The 20,827-nt window shown below is 37.3% G+C and overlaps 1 protein-coding gene across 1 annotated transcript in view; it reads left to right on the top strand.

The window, feature by feature from the left end:
- Positions 1 to 20,827, top strand: part of NFKB1 (nuclear factor kappa B subunit 1) — a 118,253-nt gene that overhangs the window by 25,989 nt on the left and 71,437 nt on the right. Inside the window, exons 4-5 of the mRNA XM_037020165.2 lie at positions 997 to 1,034; positions 5,097 to 5,195. Of these exons, the coding sequence (XP_036876060.1) occupies positions 997 to 1,034; positions 5,097 to 5,195 (137 nt within the window). The remainder of the gene's footprint in view (positions 1 to 996; positions 1,035 to 5,096; positions 5,196 to 20,827) is intronic.

The following is a 20,827-nucleotide window of genomic DNA, read 5'->3' as shown; positions in this document are numbered from 1 at the left end:
AATTTTAGTCAACAAGTGAGAAACACTACCATATGCCTTTATTTATTGCATAGCTATGAGTTATTATACCATTGATATAAAAACTAGGGAGCTTAGGGACTTTCTCACATTGAACAAATTTGTATTTATACTGTCAGAGGTTTTGAATTTTCCTTTGAATTTCCAATGTCAGTTACAGTTGCAGTATGGATTAAACTAGTTTTCTTCATGTTTTTATAATAGTTAATTGGCATACATCTATCTTTAGTTATTTTCAGGGTTTTAAAAAGTGCTTGTACTACTTTAGAACAGAATTTCTATATGAGAGCACAGTTTTCAAAAATTATATACTAATATCAAAAGCTGTGGATTAATAAGAAAAGCTCACCATGTCTGAGAGACCAAATTAAATTTGGGAAGGGGCGGGGAGCAAAGCAAGCCACTTAGAGGGTGAAAGCACTGCTATGGGTTCAAGGGAAAGGGATCAAAAACTCCTGTAATGAAAAGCAGATAGCCTGCAGTCATTATCTGTGTATTACACACATGTAGATGCTAGCTCAGCCTCTTGTAATTTCATATTAAGCACATTTTCTTTGAGGAATGGAAGTCAAGGTATGATGAAGAGAAGGCAAAAGAAAATGTTGTAGTGCTCAGAAAGTGGTTGCCGCTTTTAATTGGTATTTGTGTTATTTAAAAAAATACTTTGTTAGTAGACAAGATTGTGAAAGCTATTGGCATCTTAATCCTTGCCAGACATCATGCCCTTGGTTTAGTTGTGCAATCACCATTTAATCAACTTTTATTTATTGTGGTTCTTTAAAGGGATGAAACTGTTGTTAAAATAAGGATAAATTTAACATCTAAACAAGGAAGATAAATTATATCCTTGTGAATTTTAGCTAAAAGTTTATTTAAAACCTGTTTAAAAATGTAATTTCAGTTTTTCACTTGCATTGTATTTCATACCAAATTTGAGAAGCTTCATGGATTCTTTTGGTGTCTTTTTGTTTTTTGCAGATGGCCCATACCTTCACATATTAGAGCAACCTAAACAGGTAAGATGATTAAAGGGGTGAGATTTTCTTTTTAAATGTTAGAGCTGTAAGTCTAATATTAATATCCCAAATGCCAAATAAAATAGTAAGTAAATTTTATGAAGGAAGCAGCTTATCTAGGAAATCAACAACCTAGCAAATTGTGTAACAATTTTATTTGTTCACTTTACATTTCTCCTAGTCATTCTTCATCTTGTTCTGACCCTCAGCACATAGTTCTGTAAAATAGTTCATTATAGATCCTTGGTATCCCACTGTCTCAACAGCCACTCTTAGGGAAGGCATAGGCTACCTCCATTTTCATTTATAAGGAAGTACACGTACATGCAGTTCACTTACACTGAATTATCCATCAGCTCTGTCCATGTCCATGCAGTGCTTCTTAACTTTCCTCCTTTCTTTAGTAGCTCCAGTATTTTCTGTTCTGTTTTTGTAACATGTAACCTAAGATACTAAAAGTTTCAGTATGGGGTAGATAAAGTTTTAGAATGGACATTTGAGTCCTCTTCCCTCTGGTGTTAGCTATAGACGCAGCCTCTTTGGATCAGGAGAAGAGCCGACTTCCTCTTACCACTGGGGTCTGTAGGGGATACCTGGGAATTGAAGTGGCCTCCTCACTGTGCCGCAACTCTGTGGATAAATATTTATTGGAAATTAGATGGAAACAGTTATATGAAAGAGGAAAAAGAATCTTTAATGTCTGTCTATAGAAGATTTTAATTATTAGGGGATGGAAGTAATGGTATAGTCCTCCAGAGAAGGAGGATAAAGTCAGTAAATCTCTGGATGCATTTACCACATTGTGTGAGACTGAGGATGCATACACCTGCTCTCTTGCAGTTATATTGCCCAATACCTTTCCTGTATGTTTTTAGTAGCACATGTGATGAGTGAGTTTAACACTTTTGCATTGTGTAACATTTAATAAATGACTAACTAGGTCAAAAATTTAAATAAAGCATCCACTCTGGTTACTATACTCGTGGCATAATATATGTATTTGGATTTGGGCCAGAATTTAAAGGATATAAATATCTTAACTATGACCAAATAGACTATCCTGATAAGCTTGAATTTAGACAGAAGATTTTGACTTGGGGACAGGTATCCCACATGAGACTTCGGGGCATGGTTCTAGTTACTGGCAAGCAGCACACTCTTGAACTCCACAGACTGCTGACATGACTTTGTTTTACCTTCATGTCCAGTTCCGTAGCAGTGACATCTCACAGGAGGTCACCGATTCTCTCAGACTGTCCCACTGGAAGTTTATCTCCTAAAATTCTATGCAGTGGTCTGGCTTCCTGAAAATTTTCTGGCTTGTAATGTCTGGGTAATCCATGAAACTGGGAAATGAACTATAATTTATTTGTGTGCATACAAAGCAAAGTGTGTTTTTTTCAAATATCCATTTTCATAAGCATAGCACTACAATGAGAATTTTTAAGTGCAATTCCTCATTATGGATGCAACAGTCATAAGGAAAAATTGACATTTATGATTTACCTGAAGGATTATTTAGTTCAGTGATTCAAATTTTAATTCTATATGTGGATGTGTAAAAGCTTATCTGAGTAAAACAATGTTTGTTTACCAACTGATGTTATTTCAATGTCTGACTCCAGTGAAAGTAAAAAGATTGTATGTAAGTCAGACTTTCTGATCGGATGGATTCAGCTTTGTCTTTGAGGTTGGTGACTGACTCATTGTAAGCAGATGGAGTTACTGAGATGAATAGCTGTGGATTGGCAGACACTTAATATAAAAAATATAGATTCAGAAATGCATCCAGACTGTGCATTTGAAGACATTCTATCTTCCTGGAAAAATGGTAATAAATTTCCATTCTCACATTAAAATTTCCTTTGCATTGAAGTTTAGACACTCTTCTGCAGTAAATGTTATCTGTTGTTTTTCAAATATTAGCAGGCTACTAAGGCATGTCTCTTTACTTATCTTCTGTGGGACACCACTTCCAATAAGATGTAAACGTATACATGTATACATATATTCCTCCAAGTATCCTAGATAAATTTTTTTATTAAAGATAAAAATAAAATAAATTTAACTTATAAAATTTTTAAGAACAGAATTTTGAAAAATGTTTCTATCCCCCATGGGGTCTCTTTGCCACAGTTTCTCCCAGCTCTAACAGAGATGAGTCATAGCCCAGAATACTAACTTTTAGAATAGCCAGTTCCATTACATATTATTTAGTGCTAATTATCTAATATTGTTTCAAAACTGAAGTTGTGTTTAAATTGACTAGCCACCAAGTAAATCTCTATCTTTTTGGTTAACTGGTTCTGGAGGCTAAAAGTGTCTAAACATGCTATTGCTTCTTCATTAAAATTTCCTTTAATGATTAAAAATAATCCAATAGCCGTTACTACATTTGTAAAAGGTGTAGAGCTGAATTTGTAACATTTTTAGCTTGAATTTTGTGAGAAGGAAAACAGAGGGATTGGTCCTAATGATTAACCTCACCTCAAAAGGCTTCCTTAGTACTTAGGTTTGGAATTTTCTGAGGAGCCATAACCCAGAGTTGTTTTAGGTCCTGCTTTAATGAATTGATCATACACTCCAGACCCATATATGACATGAGGAAGTTTCCCACCATAGAAAATTTACTTCAGGTCTTACTAACCCCATAAGATATGCTTTTCAGGACTGATCCTGTTTGGAAATCAGAAACTTCTCAGAGAATGTAGGAACAGTTCCATATTTAAATTAGTTCAGGGCCCTGACAATTCAGCTGTCTTGCAAGATCCTATGAAGCATAATGAAGTGTAGTGTACTCTAAGGAGGGCAAAGGGTTTACATTGGTTCAGAGCTCAAAGCTGTAAGACCTTTGTGTTTGCCAGTTCCACAGTGGCTATGAGTATGCAAGGCAGAAAGCCCCCACCAGCAAGGAGTGGGTGTGTGGAGCTCATGATGGCCTAGGGGTCTAGCCCTGCTTATATTCAGTCCCACATAGAGATACATGAAAGGTAAGGTTATCCCTTAAAGTATACTAACATATTATTTTCACCAAAGGATAACTTTGAAAAAAGAAAAACCATCTGGTTAAGTGATTGTATAATTATAAACTGCTAACACTACCACAGATTGACTGGCATCAATATAAAATTGAGTCTTTAAGGGAAAACACTGAAAACTCCCTTAATGTGATGATGAGATCCATTCCCATAATTGTCCTCATTTTATTCTTTGCATACAAATATGTGCTAGTATAATTGTTAGCTTTGTAAATCATAAAATGCTATAATCTGAAGAAACAAACATGGTCTAATCTTCTCATTTGTACAAATTAAAAGACATAGAATTTTGGTGTATATCACATCCCACAATAGTTCACATAGTAAAGATTTCCAGTTAACCTCTTCATTGATTTACTGTATCTGTAAAATTCTTGAGTTAATATTAAAAGAGACTATCTGGTTTTGGAAACATTCAGTTTAGTTGATATGTCAAATTTGAGCTTAATAATATCAATAATCATAAAATAAAAAATCTTATCTTCTGAAATGCTGAGAGAAGCTAGCCAGATGCCAGGGTCTAGCATCATTCTACAACACTGATGGGATATGTTTAACAAGACATTTCAGTATTCCCTCCTGAACCACCTGTAATCAGAGTAGATAAAGGAATTCTTTTAAGTAAGTGTCAAAGAAGGATAACTTTGAGTAATATGGTCAGGTTCAGAGCTTGGCAGCAGCAATTTGAGATGAGAGAACTCTGATTCAAACAAGCTGTAGCACATCAGGTCCAAGGCTTAAACTCTTCAATAGTTTGCTTTCTACATATGCATGGTGGGAGGGTTCTGCAGGGTTAAGGGTCTGGCTTTTAAGCCACAACTCAGTGCACAAACATCAATGAATATCAATGTTCATAATAAGGTTATGGGAAAAGTGATTCTCATTTAAAAAGTCCTCTGTCCCAGTTTATGTTTTTCCTCTCTCCTCTAATACACACAAGAATTAAAAATTTGTATGTAACTTTGTCCCTATAATTTTTAATAAGCATTTCTCAAACTTGTTGGCTCTACATTCACCTTTACAGAGAGGATTTCGTTTCCGTTATGTGTGTGAAGGCCCATCCCATGGTGGACTTCCTGGTGCATCCAGTGAAAAGAACAAGAAGTCCTACCCTCAGGTCAAAGTGAGTTTGGGGTGTCCTTCTTTATGAATTCTGGGAGATTTTATTTTCTAGAGCAAAAGAAAGGAGTGCTTTAAATAATACAGTTGCCTTTTCTCTGAAGTGTTCACATGATTATTATAATTTTCAAATAGAAATTTGTCTCCTAGCAATAGAAGTGACGGATTTTAAAACTGTTAGTAGTTCCATTTAGTAGAAATTATTTCAACACGAACACACTTCAACTGTTTCTTGGTCTTGAATTTTTTAATTGTGTACCTCCTAAAACTTCAGTAAGATCTTTGAAAGAAGTGCCTCACTTCAGCTCTTTGGAGATTTAGTGAAAAACAAAACAGATGACTGACAATGGATTATATTTAAGATGGCGAATTCAGATCCAGACTGTTACTAGCTGTGTGGCTTTGACTAGTTTATCTAGGCTGTTTAACACTTCTAATCCTCAGTACCCTAATGTGTAAAGTGCAGAAATGTTAATGGTCTATACTTCATAGGGTTTCTTAGAGATTAAATGAGAAAATGTGTAAAAATGTTGTACAGAGCCTGGAAGTACCATAGGGTCTGTGCTTGAGCAACCGTGTAATGACATGTGGTCCTTGGTATGTCCTGCTTCATGACATGCCTGTGGTGTGCTTGGTCAAGCCTTTTATACATCTTCAGGTTCTTTTTCTGTTTGTTAATTTAGTGGAGAATATCTTTCTCTGAGTTAATATAAATTTTTTTGTTTTCACAGTATGGTGTCATGTTTCATGATCTGGTAATAGTTTTGCAGATAAGCCCTTCAATAGTTGCAATTTCATCATTTATTAAAATGTTATTTTTTCATTAATTCAAGGCTTCAGCAAAAGGTTATTGAACCAGTTTCCACTAAGGTGTGTGCCCCTCAGGATGTAACATGCGTTCAGCCTCCATCTTTTTGTTGGTTGGTTTATGTCAATAGGTGAAGAGCAACAGGACAGGCCCTCAGTGACACCGTGGTGTCAAGGAGATCTGCCTTTGGTTTCACCAGCCTTGCATCCTGGTCTCCTGCCTCTTCTCACACCCACTTCTAGGCCCAGGCCTTTCCGCTTCTTATCCCAGTTCCAAAATGGAAGACAAAATACCGTGATATTATTCCTTACCTTTTGTGTGAAACACACGTGTTCACCCAGCCATATTTGCATTTTGTCTCCTAGCTCTTGTGTTAGCCCATAGAAGGAGACCAAAAACCCTGTAGAATCTGCATGAGGAAAAAGGAGCAGCAGTTATACAAGGAAATCAGCATTTATTAAGCTCCAAAGATTTGCCAAGTGCCTTACATTCTCCCTTCTAGTCCTTGTAACAACCCTCATAGGTGTAAAGTGTAATAATGCCTGTGGGTCACCTGAGGCCCAGAGAGGCATTAGCTCACCTTTCTCACTGGCCTGGTGGCTCTTTGTCTGACAGCAGACTGTTGCTCATTGAACTCTTCCATGGAGTATGTGTTTGTGTGGGCCTGGGAGCAGGGACCTGGGGAGAGGACATGGGAGGACAATACTGAACTAAGGCACTGAGAATTATAACCCTGGAAAATGGGAGAGGTGCTGGGGGCAAAAGGTACTTAGACATTAGGAAGTCAGAGCTAGCACTTGCCTTTTTAACATGTGTGTCTGTGTGTCATATATATATAAATATTTTATGTGTTTATATGTATTTGCTGTGGTAAGGATAATTGAAAGATACATGTTACCAGAGTTGACACTGATTACACTAGGTAAGGACTAACAGTACGAGAAAAACTGGGAGTTTTTTCTGGACTGGCTCTGTACAAAAAATATTAATTATGGTATTTTGATGGACTGTTTACTTCTATTGCTCTGGTCTGTTGTGGAATAGGAATACTTATTCCACTAAGAACAATTCTTGATACTAACAAATATATGCATTAGCTTTGTTGCAAATTTATTATTACCTAATAAAAATCTTTATATATCCATTTATATTCTGTCTTCATATATCCTTCTCACATAGTGGTTGCTGCCCCACAGTTACAAAATAACTTAGAAATGAAACAACCTAATGGTTATTAGATATTCTTATTAAATCATAGTTTCTATAATAAATAGTTTAATACTTCATGGAAAATGGAGATATATAAACAATTAATATTAAGGAAAGTTAAATATAAATTTGTAAGATTGGTCATTAATAAACTTCAGCTATAGCATCATTATTTTTTATTCACCCAATCTTTTATTTTTTATTCACTAACTTAACATATATTTATTAAACATTTAATCCAGTTGTGAGTAAAGGACAGTTCAGAGAATCCATTACAAACTATCATTGTTCTCTTAGCCTGTCATCATTCACTGAGAGTTGAAGTGGGTCTGCTGTTTGTAATAGTTAAAGGAAGTAATTTTACTTGTCTTAGAGGCTCTTAATTAGAAGAATGGGGAAAAGGGAAAGAGACAACCACAAAGTATTTTTTCCAGAATTCTTCTCCAAATATCACTTTTTACAGTCTTTTTCGTAAAGGATATCTCTGGGTGACCTTTCAGTTTACAAAGGGATTTAAAATCCTTTTTCCATAAAAAATTTAGGCAGAGGAAAGAATTGTTCTCAGTGTATCTCTCTTAGCAGTAATATTTCTAAAATTGTACATGTCTTCCTCAGTAGTTAACTAGGCAGCTGCTTGATGTAAGGCTTTAAGGGAGGTGGTAGGACAGATAAAATTAGTTCAGGGTTTCTCAAACTTGGCACTACTGACATTTGGGGCCACACAACTCTGTTGTGGGGGTGCTTTCCAGTACATTGTAGGAAATTCAGCAGCATCTCTGGCTTCTACCAACTAGATACTGATAGCATCCTCACAACTGTAACAGTTAGAAATGCATCCAGACACTGCCCAATGTTCCCTGGTGGTAAAACCACCTGCTTGAGAACCCCTGATCTTGATGCAGTAGCAAATCAAACTTAACCTTTCTCTTTTGCATACTTTTCTACAATGAAGCTGTAACACATAGGTTATATGCAATTGCCTAAGTATATTATTTTGCAAACATATGTACTTTTCCTGATTATTAGTAGTTACTTATTTTCATTTCTTCTAGAATTTGAGCTCTATACCTGGATAGTAAGGAAAAAGATAGAAAAGAAAAGAAAAAAAGCATACCTAAACATTTCATATTCTGTGATATCTGCATATCTAAAAGTTAACTAGAAATTCATTTGGCTCTTGGTTAAACTGTTACAGAAGAGAAAGTGAAAGTGGAGATGGGTTCAGTCAAGGCTGTGAACCTGCAGAGCTGCTGTGTGTGACTGATGGGAGCATCTATGCAATAGTCCACGTCCTCCCTTCTGGTGGAAGGAGGTATAATGGAGAGTGCTCCCACTCCCTCCCAGAATGCATTCCCACAGGAACTTCAGAGGGAGGGTGTTTATATTCACTGGGAAGAAATGATATTTCCAAGATTGACATACACTATATATTTATTAAAGTACATTTGTTTCAGGCTCAACAGTAAAGTGGTATGGACTCTGCCATTCCCTCACTTACAGTCTCTTGTTCTTCTCTTAAAACCCTCCTTCAGATAAGCTGGGTGTAGACTAGGCCTAGACACTTTCTTACCATGTTGAGATTAGTTCTAGAACTCAGGCAACTGGTCCATCATGTTTCTTTTCACATCAAAGAATACATGTGACTTTCTAGAGTCTTGGTGCATTCAAATTGTTTTTATTTAAAGTTATTTTATTTATAAACAGTTCTCCAACCTCTCCCTGTCTTCCCATGATGTCCCTGGGAGAGCACACCAACCAGTTCTTTGAGAGGCCCCAAGGGCTGTGGTTCAGCGTGCACTCAGTCATGTCATACGCAGGCATCAGCAGAGCAAAGCTATTGGGGCTGCCTGTGGTTTGGATGCTACAGGCCCTAAACGTACCTTAAAAAACATGTAAACACATAACCTGCTGGGGTGACTCTTGCTGATTGTCCAAATATGATACCTCAAGTTAAGTCATATCAAAACCAACTCTAGGAGTCTATCCCAATCTTCCTTTTTCTATTGGAATTTTGTCCCATGCTTAAAACCCTCTTTCACAGAAGCTGGGTGTAGGCTAGGCTTAGATACTCTCTTACCATGTTGAGATTTGTTCTAGAACCTGGGCTACTGGCCCATCCGGGGCTCTGCATATTTCTTTCATGTCCAAGAATCCCATTTAGCTTTCTAGAATCTTGTTGCATTTGCATTATTTTTTTAATTGTTTTAATTATAAAATATTCTAAGCATACAGAACACTTAAAAATTGATATCAGATACCATGTACCACCACTTAGATTACTAACATTTATCTATATTTGTTCTGCTCTTTCTAAAGTAAAACATAGTTACAGCTGAAGTCCCATCCATCCATCACTTTTCCCTTCTTCATAGGTAAACCATTTTCTGAATTTTCATTCTCTTTTATGTTTTAATATTTTTGCTACATAAGCATGCTTCCATAAATATGGGCATTTTCATCAAAATTAATTTTTACTGGCCTCACCCTAAATTTTCTATTTTATATGATGACTCCTTTTCAGGGCAAATAAGAGTTAAGCCTGGGCTCCATTAAAACTAGTGTTCCTATTGATTCTTCTTTGTCATCTAGATAAAATTTATTCACTCACAATTTCTTTTGGCTCTTACAGTAAAAAAATAATAATAATCAGAGAACAATCTAGGTGAAGTAAATATACAGACTTATGTCTTTAAAGAAAAACTCTCTTGTTAAAATTTAGTAATCTATTATGTGTTCCATAAAGTTTCCCTTTAAAAAGTTTCCTCAGTTCTAAATTCATCACAGAGCTCCTGATGGGAGAGACTGGCAAAGGAGCACAGAACCTTCCTCGAGGCCAAGCTTGTCCCTGCCTGTTTTTGACTCAGCAAGGAGTGCCAGGGAAGGCTCATTTCCCTCTTTTTCCCGAAAGTTATGCATGAGATTTTTATTAATCCATCTGCCTTCCTCTTCACAGAGGTGGAAAGGTGCCAGTGGGAGCAGCCCCATGGGGCCCCAGAATGCTTCCGGATTCTCCCCCAGAGTAGCCAGGAAGCACCATCCTCAACTGATGTGACATCCTCCAGCATGGCCCACTCTCTGCCAGACAGAAATCAGAGTCAATGACCTTGATTCTAAAAAACAAATAGCTTACCAGTTGGTATTCTTATTTTCTCTTTAGTTATAAATATCAAATGCAGTGGACTACAACTTGAAACACAGCTGATGTAAGTGCAACTACTTTTACTCAAATGTTTTCTGGAAGCTGGTTCTCGCATATGTTTTCTTCCCTGAGTGTTTTATGTTGAACAGAAGGCCTGTGTTGAAATGTTTAAGTCAATAGCGTTTTTTTTTATTGCCCCTGCCCCCTACCCCAATTGATTTTTTAAAAGTCTCCATTCTTGGTGCCTCTCACTTAAAAATGCTCAATGTTAAATTTCTGTCAGGGTCACATAAAAACTGGCTGATCAGCTGTGGCATTTAAGGCTATCACATATCCTTGCATAACCTCCTTTTCCATTGTATAGACTTGTCTGATTCAGGAGGTTTGCCATTTTAAGGATCTAGTTGTAGTACTAATTTTAAATAATCTGACTCAATTACTGAAAACAAGGAAGAAGATCAACAATAATCAGTTAGGCATGCATACTGAACCTAGCTGATAGCATTTATTAAAATTTCCATTAACACCCTTAAGCTCTTTACTATTTACATATGTGTTAATAAGAGACAATAACCATATCCTCTATGTGCAGAGCCCTGTGCTCTGTATATGGAAGAGGAGGGTTTGCAACCTGGATCCCTTTTGGTGGTTTCAAAGGGATTTTGGACTTCTGAATTTTTATGCAGGATTTTTTATGTATAAAATATGTTTTTCTGGGACAATAAATAACTTTTTATCAGATTTTCAAAGGAAGGACTCAAACATGCTTAAAAACCAGTGTTATAGAGTAACTGCCACTTTACTTTTTGACAGCAGCTAATTAAAACACTGGTGTATAAACCAACATTAGTGGTTGAAGCCAAAGAGAGAAAACAATTCATTTAACAAATATTCGTTAAATACCATATGTCAGGTCCTACTCTAGGCACAAACAAAACTCCCTCCCATATGTAACCACAACCTACACTTGTAGATAGTTTTTCTTTCAAGTAGCTCAGAAGTTTTGCCTTTGGCTCCTAGAACAAAATATTGCCTTTTAAAATGTTTTAAAAATAGCCCTCTAAATTCACTGTATGTATTCAGTCTCTGCTATGAACTCAAGAAAGCTACTCATTAGCACAGATCATAATTGTGAAACTTAAGCCTTACAAAGTATTGGGAGAACCATAGGCTTTTTGAATTTATAAATTGTCTGAATTCTGTTTTGTGTTTGTCAGTCCATGCTTGATGACCATTCTCTGCTGGCCATTCCCATTTTTCTCCCCTCTTCTCTTTTTAAATACATGATTTTTCCCAGGACCATTATTCAATCTGAAGCAAATCTCAGATGACTGTTTCTAAGCACAGTGGTCTCAGTCTGATTATTATGTAGTGTCTCCCCATTCTCTTCAGGAATTTGGGCCTTATAAAGTCATACACTGGTAATTTGTGATAAGGTAAAACATACAGAAGTACTGAAGCCCCCAAATGTGACACATCTTCTTCCTCCACAGACAAGCTCTTTTTCAACCTGTCAGCAGGTCTAGAAGTGAGGCCGTAAACTACCATAAAGTCTCAGTCTCCTCTCCTTGCCCTCCTATGGATTCCAGATCAGAATCCTCTCATTGGCATTCGCCTCTCTGAGGTCTTGTGAGGGTGGACTGGAAGGTACCTTGCAGACTGTTACAGACAATGCCTCTCACCTTTAGGTCCCCATCCACCCAACAGAATGATTATAAGCATGGCATGCTGTGCCTACGTACATCATCTCAGTTAATCATCACAGCAATCTGCTGAGGTAGGTTCTATGATCCTCATTTGATAAATGAAGACACTGAAGCCTAGAGAAGTTCAGAAGTTTACCCTGGGTCTCACAGCCTTTCAGGGATAGAGCCCAAGATTTCAGTGCAGGCAGTGTTGATTTCAAACTCCACACTTTTAACCATCATAGGGTACTATTAATTATCATATTAGGGATCTGTTTCTACTCATGGAGGTCCTTCAAGCCTATGGTTTTTAGTCATGGATGTGCATCAGAATCCCCCAAGAATATTCTAACTACAGAGATGCCTGGGACCCACTCCACACATGAAAAATCACAGTGGGTCATTTAGCCAGTCTTGGAGTCTGTGATAAGTTTACGATAATTTCTAAGGACTCATGTCATATAATAACAAGATACAACAACAGATGAATAAATAAGTACATCATAGTGTAACCATGGACTAGAACATTATGTCACTGTTTTAAAAAATAATTATGAAGACTCTGGACAACATAGGAAACTGCTCATGATCTAATGTTAAGAAAATAGTAGGATTCTAAATTTAAAAATATCATTGAAATGATTTAGTGAATGAGTTAATCAAGATTAGAAACAACAGAAGAAAAATTTATGAAGCCAAAAACTAGATCTGAAGTAATTTCCTAAAATGTAGCACAGAGAGATGGAAAACTTGAAAGAGTGAGTGACAGGGTACAAGAGAAAGGGTAACAGGTGTCTAACTGAGTCCTAGAAAGAGGCAGTAAAGATGCAGATTTGTGGTTCTGCACTTAGAGGTTCTCAGTCTGGGGTGAGGTTCAGGGAGCTTGTGGACCACACTTGTAGGTTTAAAGCATTGGCCCTAAAGTTAATTAGTTCAGGGCTTGGCATGATGCTGATTGCTAGTTTTACCTCTTAGCAGCAGTGTTACTCAACTTGGCCAAGCCTTAGTTTCTTTATTTGTTTAATTGAGATAAAAAAACATTTACTTCATAGGATATGTATAAATTGAATTGTTCAATTCATGGCACATAGTAAGCACTTTAAAATAATAGTTGCTTCTATTGTTATATCCTCAGATACACTAATTTGAGTATTGAATGGCAACTTTGCTGATTGGTTTATGGAATCATGGAGCCACACAAAAGCTTCACCAGTGCACTATTTTATTTTCAGCGCAACTTCAGCGCAGCAATAATTAGTATTGCTTCCATGCTATCTACACCATATCCTCCCTTCTATCTGGGATTACTAAGGTAGAATATTGAAAATAGATGCCACCCCAAAAGCTTACTTTTAGATGTAGCACATGATTTCTTTTGAAAATATTATTGATAGCAGGCCAGAAAGGAATTTATTAAATTCCTGTTAGGTTCCTTAACTCTGTTTCCTTAGACATGATGCATATACAAAACTGCACGAGTACTGTGTTAGTTTCCTAGGGCTGCTGTAACACATTGCCACAAACCAGGTCATTTAAAGCAACAGAAATTTATTCTCTCATAATTCTGAAAGCTAAATCTCCAGAATCAAATTTTCAGCAGGGCCATACTCCCTCTAAAGGCTCTAGGAAGAGTCCTCCTTTGCCTTTTTCTAGCTAATGAGGGTTGCTGGCAAGCCTTGACATTTCTTGACTTGTAGCTGTATCACTCCAATTTTTTTTATATCATTAATATACAATCACATAAGCAACATTGTGGTTACTAGATTCCCCCCATTATCAAGTGCCCACCACATACCCGATTATAGTCACTGTCCATCAGCATAGTAAGATGCTATAGAGTCACTAATTGTCTCCTCTGTGTTGAACTGCCTTCCCCATGCCCTCTCACTACATTATGTGTGCTAATCATAATGCCCTTTATTCCCCTTGTCCCTCCCTTCCCACTCAGCCTCCCCAGTCCCATTCCCTTTGGTAACTGTTAGTCCATTCTTGGATTCTGTGAGACTGCTGCTGTTTTGTTCCTTCAGTTTTTGCTTTGTTCTTATGCTCCACAGATGAGTGAAATCATTTGGTACTTGTCCTTCTCCACCTGGCTTATTTTACTGAGCATAATACCCTCTAGCTCCATCCATGTTGTTACAAATGGTAGGATTTGTTTTCTTCTTATGGCTGAGTAGTATTCCATATTGTATATGTACCACATCTTCTTTATCCATTCATCTACTGATGGACACTTAGGTTGCTTCCATTTCTTGGCTATTGTAAACAGTGCTGCGATAAACATAGGAGTGCATATGTCTTTTTCAAACTGGGCTCCTGCATTCCTAGTGTGAATTCCTAGGAGTGGAATTCCTGGGTCAAATGGTATTTCAATTTTTAGTTTTTTGAGGAACCTCCATACTGCTTTCCACATGGTTGAACTAATTTACTTTCCCACCAGCAGTGTAGGAGGGTTCTGCTTTCTCCACATGCTCGCCAACATTTGTTTGTCTTTTGGATGTTGGCCATCCTAACTGGTGTGAGGTGATATCTCATTGTGGTTTTAATTTGCATTTCTCTGATCATTAGTGATGGGGAGCATCTTTTCATGGGCCTGTTGGCCATCTGAATTTCTTCTTTGGAGAAGTGTCTGTTCAGATACTCTGCCCATTTTTTAATTGGATTATTTGCTTTTTGTTTGTTGAGGTACATGAGCTCTTTATATATTCTATATGTCAACCCCTTATTGGATATGTCATTTGTGAATATATTCTCCCATACCGTAGGATGCCTTTTTGTTCTATTGCTGGTGTCCTTTGCTGTACAGAAGCTTTTTAGTTTGATGTAGTCCCATGTGTTCATTCTTGCTTTTGTTTCCCTTGCCCAGGGAGATACGTTCATGAAAAAGTTGCTCATGTTTGTATTCAAGTGAGTTTTGCCTATGTATCACTCCAGTTTTGCTTCTGCCTTCCCGTATCTGTCTTCCCTCTGTCTCTCTGTATCTGAGTCTCCTTCTCCTTTTGCTTACAAAGCTCCAGCCATTGCATTTAGGGCCCACTATAATCCAATATTACCTCATCCATATTAAAGACCCCATTTCCAAATAAGGTCACATTCTGAGGTTTGGGATAGACATGAATTTATGGAGGACACTATTCAATCCATTAGAAGTATATTATGTCATTAAGTTTATAATCCAGTGGTCCTGAAAATATGGGATATGACCTTTTTAGCCCTATGATGCCCTTGGAGAGCCATTTACATGTATCTTTAATTTTTAATATATTTTTAATGTATATTTAGAAAACCTTTTCAATTGGAGAAGTTTGTCGATATTTTGAATAATCTACTTAAGAAAATAATTCTTATATTTCCCACTGAATAGATTGATGGGCCTTAAAAACAGTATTGTGCTAGTATATGTTTAACTAGCTCTCCAGTAAACAGAGCCAAACCCCTTATTTATAGTATTTGTCAATTTCTTGATGTAAATACTCCCACCATCATCAATTTCAAGCCATCAATGTGAAGTCAACTCGCCGCAAAATTTCTGAAAATTTAACAGTCAACTCCAACATAACCAACCACTGCAAGTTTTCGTAAAGAAAACATAAGATCACATCCTAGATATTAACCCAATTTGCAAAAGTCAGATCAGGAGAAGATAATATATTGCTTCATATAAGGTTCTTTATTCATGTGTTACATAACGCCAGGGACTTTGTAGGATCTCAGTAAACCCGTTAAGTTGCTAAAGTGAAGACATCTGCCATATAGTAACTAAATAGAGCTGTGGTTTCATGAGCAAAATACCATACTTGAAAGCAAAAGCTAGATCTTAACCCAAGATTGTGCCACTTACAGATGGTATGATCTTCAGCAAGTCACTTAATCTCTTGAAACTGTATTTTCCCCATTTGTAAGATAAAAATAAAAATACCTACCTCACAGGAATAGTATTAGGATTAAGTGAATTGACATAAAAGCAGTGGCACATCTATAGCATTAAATATTCAGGACATGTTTATGTTTTTAATAAAAAATCATGAAATATGCTTGGAATATGATATCTCCATGAAGGCAGAGTTTGTTTGTTTGTTTTTCTGTTTTGGTTACTGCTGTAGCTGTAGCACCTGGAATAATATATAGTAGGTAGTAGGCGGCTAGTAATTATTTGTATAATGAAAGAATGGCCAATGTGCAAGAAATGCCAGACTCCCCTTCCCCAAAGAAGCAGTAGTATTGTCATTATTAGTGAAAGAAGAAACAGATAACACGATACTATAATAGCAGGTGGTTATTGGAAACAGCAAGTCTTCAAGGCTCCCCTCCAACTGCTGTTCCATCAACTTCTTCATACCTTCTTCTCACCAGCCTTCTTTTCTCTTTCCTTTCCTACATTACCTGACTAGGAATCAGGTGATCCATGTCTATTCCCAGTGAGCTGGGACACTAACTTAGACATTGGGTTTGTCACCAAAATTTTCTGGGGTGAAATGGACTTTTTCTGCCTTAATTTCTCTATCCAGTGAAATCTTTCTATGGCAACTGAGAGGAAAACCAACTAAAGTATGCAAAAAATGGAAACATAATTTGTTTAATAAGCTGAAAAGTCCAAAGCTAACCTCCCCTGGATTCAGAGCTGGCACTACCCCATTGGCCCCTCCGACGCTCAGCTCTGACTGCTGCGTCAGGCTCCACCTACCACTCCAGAAGGGGGAGCCTCTTCCTGTCAGGGTAGAAAGTCCTGCCATGGGGAGTCTGCTTACCTAGAACAGAGGCTTAAGAGGCCCCAAGTTGGAGATGTCTAGGTCCTCACTGGTCTGCATTGTTTCACAGCCACCCCTAGAGTAACACTGGGGACAAGGACTATGGAAAAGAGTACATTAACAGCCATTCCCGTACGTGGGTGGGCAGTCGGTGGATCAAACATGTGGACTGAATGGGGGGTAGATGGGTCCCCAAACAAAAAATATAAGTGCTGGTAAAATTCAGAAGGAGCAAAAGTAATGAACGTCAATTAATTTCTTCACTCGTGAGCAAAGATTTCTAAACCCCCTTTGTTACTACAATTGTATGATCCTGTGTACTCTTTCCAGAGAATGTCTAGTCTATGTGTCATTCCCATTGTTTATTTTTTAAAAAAGGAAAAACTATTTTTTTAAATTTATTTCAAAGTATCACATGCATTTAATAAAAATTCAAGTAATACAAAGATATAGATAGTGAAAAGTAACTTTCCCTTCTATCCAGGATCCCTATCCTCTCCAGAGAGATGCTCCATTACCACTGTCTTGGTTAGGCTTCCAGAAATACTCCATATATAAGGCTATGTAGGTATGTTTGTGTGTATAAGCATATGTGTTTGTATATCTAAATAATAAAAGCATTTAAACACATATTCTATTAATCTATAAAATACTCTGCCCCTTGCTTTGCTCATTTAGTGAATTTTGTACGACATTCCTCAGTAGCTTATAGACCTTAGGCAAGTGACATAGCAAGATGATTAATAGCTCTAGAGCTCACTAACCCTGGGTTCAAATCCAGTTCTGCCCCTTATAGACTGTGTAATCTTGGATAAGTTGGTTAACCTCTCCGTGTCTCTACAAAAGGAGAATAGAAAACACCTACCTCACAGTGTTATTGGAATAGATTAAAATCCAATTCTTGCTTACCAATCAGAAACAGACACTTAAATTTAAGTAGAAATTAACTTGTTTAACTGGTTTTTAAGAAGTGTTCAACTAGATAAACAGTGTTTCTCTTTCTCTGTTTCCTTCCTCTTCTGGCTTTAGTAGCATATATATGCTGATAATTCCAGATTCTTTTCTCCAGCATAGACTTCTACTCTGAAATCTCATCTCCAGGCTCGGTGGCTTGGTTGACTTTATTATTTGGATGTCTGGTGGATTTACCATGCCCAAAACTGAATTCCAAATCTTCCTCATCGACCTGCTCCTCCTAATATCTTTCCCTTCTCAGAAAATAAGCAGCTCCATCCTTTCAGTTGGTCAGTCCAAAAGCCTTGGGATTATCTTGAACTTCTCTTCTTCTCACACCCCACATCTGCTCTATCAGACCATCCTATTGGCTGAGCCTTCAAAACTTAGACTCTAATCACTCATTAGTATCTCCACTGCTGCTACCCGGGTACAAGCAACCATCCTTTCTCCTAATAGTTTTAGCATCAAAGGATGACTCTTTCCATAATCAATTATTATTAGTAACTGATGATTACAAATTTGTGGTTTTCTATTTACATTGTTCCTTTTACTTTTTGTTAGTTGGATTTCTGTTAAAAAAAAGCAGTATGTACTCATGGATTACATTGTTATTCAGTGTACTATAAGCCATTACTGTCATTATCTCTTTTGATGCTTGAATTGCCCCCATGCTTGGACAATAGTAGTTTTTAGTGCTAGCTCCTATGTCCCCTTGGCACAGCCCCAGTCAATTTTGAACACTTCCTTTTTTCTGGAATAATACGATGCTCTAGGCTCACCCTATACTTTTGCTACCCCAGTCCTGGGGTCATCCAGCTCTCCAAGAAACCGTGGTTCTTTTTATTGGAGAAATTTCTTCTGGGGTCTTTCATTAGGCAAAACTAGAAAATCAATTTTTTTTTAAATTCTGAATTTATACAATACCTCTAAATCCAGTCCGACACCCTCAGGTTTCTTCCTTTCCCCAGTTCTGCATTTGTATTGCCTTTCCTCCAGTAATGAGTTACCATACCAGGGTACTTCCTCATTTTGCCCAACCTTATAGTATATACATACAGAGTAGCTTCAGAACTGCTATACTAATTACTGTCAATATTAGCTACAAACTTCCAAAAACAGATCAGAATTCCTTTGCAATTCTTTTGACCTTCAGATATATTCAAGAGAGTGTATGCAGTCAAAGCAATGTGTTCAAAAGTTTCTTGGATTATTTTTTTTCTTTCTATGTAGTTATGGTGTCATTGGGATATGTAGTTAGTCAAATTTTTGGTTTGTATTCAGTTGTAGGGGTTTCCCATGCTTATTTATTTAATTTTATTTTTTGAATATCAATATTTATCAATCTCATCTTTCATTTGCTTGTGATTAATTAGACCCCTTAAAAGTCATTAAAAAGTCAAGTTGTTTTATTACTTTTCAAAGTATGCATATAGACAGGAAAGGGATCAGTCAGGGCCTTGATTTATTTAATGTGTTCCAGATTTTACAGAAACCTGAATCCATGTAAACCTAGAACATTCCATTGGTAGGTTTCAGAGCCCTCTTGGCCCTCCTCCCTTCCTAATGTTCATGTAGCATTTATTTATCTAGTGCACCCTACATGCTGAGAATGTTGCTGAGCTCTATGGTTGCACACATGAATGTGGTCACCTCTGCCACCAGGGTTACTTGGAACAGTCAGGCAACAGATACATGCAGTATGATAATATGGGTGTTACCCAGGATTTGCTGGAGGAATGCCTCTTCAAAATGCAAATGCCTTTGCAGTGTTTGTGTGTGTGTGTGTGTGTGTGTGTGTGTGTGTGTGTGCGCACGTGCTGGGAGGGCTGAAGGGAAAGGTACCCTTACTTGGACAGATAGTCCCAACTCCCTCTCTCTGTGACAGAATGCTTCTGGTATTTGATAGGTATATTTCCAAACCAGAGACTAGAGAGCTGGATATCCATCTCAGGCATCTTAGAATAAATCATACCAAATGTACCTTACTGTCTTCTTTGATGGGGCTTTTAGAGTGCTGAAATAGTGAAATGTTGGTTTGGCACTTCAGAGGATCATATATTTCTCATGCTGGTGATTTCAACCTGGAGGGATAGTTTCAGCCCAAGGATCTTTCCACAGCCATTCCTATATATTTTATCAGTGTCTTCTGATAAGTGGAGGCTGTATCAAACTAGCAGTGACATGAAGTGAAAGATAATTTGAGTTCAAGTTAATTTTGAAAAGCTGGAGCAAAGGGCTAAATTCTTAAGCAATGGTATTTAAATGAGATGAATGCATCCAGAAAAATTATCACAAGGACAGGGTGGGATAAAGATGCATGCAAAGAAATATATAAGTTTTAGTTAATAATGGACTCAACAAGAAATACCATTTGACCCAGGAATTCCACTCCTAAGAATTAACCCAAAGAAAACAACTTCTCAGATTCAAAAAGACATATGCACCCCTATGTTTATCGCAGCACTGTTTACAATAGCCAAGATATGGAAGCAACCTAAGTGTCCATCAGTAGATGAATGGATAAAGAAGATGTACATATACACAATGGAATACTATTCAGCCATAAGAAAGAAACATCCTACCATTTGCAACAACATGGATAGAGCTAGAGGGTATTATGCTTAGTGAAATAAGTCAGGCAGAGAAAGACAAATACCAAATGATTTCCCTCATTTGTGGAGTAAAAGAACAAAGCAAAAACTGAAGGAACAAGATAGCAGCAGACTCACAGACTCCAAGAAGGGACTAGCAGTTACAAAAGGGGAGGGGGAGGGGAGGGAGGGAGAAGGGGATTTTGGGGTATCCTGATTGGGGCACATGGTGTGTGTGTGGTCACAGGGAAGACACTGTATCTCAGAGAAGACAAATAGAGACTCTGTGGCATCTTACTACACTGATGGACAGTGACTGCAATGGGGTATGGGTGGGGGGACTTGATAATAAGGGTGAATGAAATAACCACATTGTTTTTCTTGTGAAACCTTCATAAGAGTGTATATTAATGATACCTTAATAAAAAAAAATAATAATAATGGGCTCACCATGAGCTAACAATGCATTGTAACTGCCAACTAAGTAATTGCAGGCTGC

This window comes from Manis javanica, chromosome 5 (genome assembly GCF_040802235.1).
Source record: "Manis javanica isolate MJ-LG chromosome 5, MJ_LKY, whole genome shotgun sequence".
Classification (NCBI taxonomy): Eukaryota; Metazoa; Chordata; class Mammalia; order Pholidota; family Manidae; genus Manis; species Manis javanica.
The sequence above is the reverse complement of the archived record's forward strand: the minus strand, read 5'-3'. Positions and strand labels throughout refer to the sequence as shown.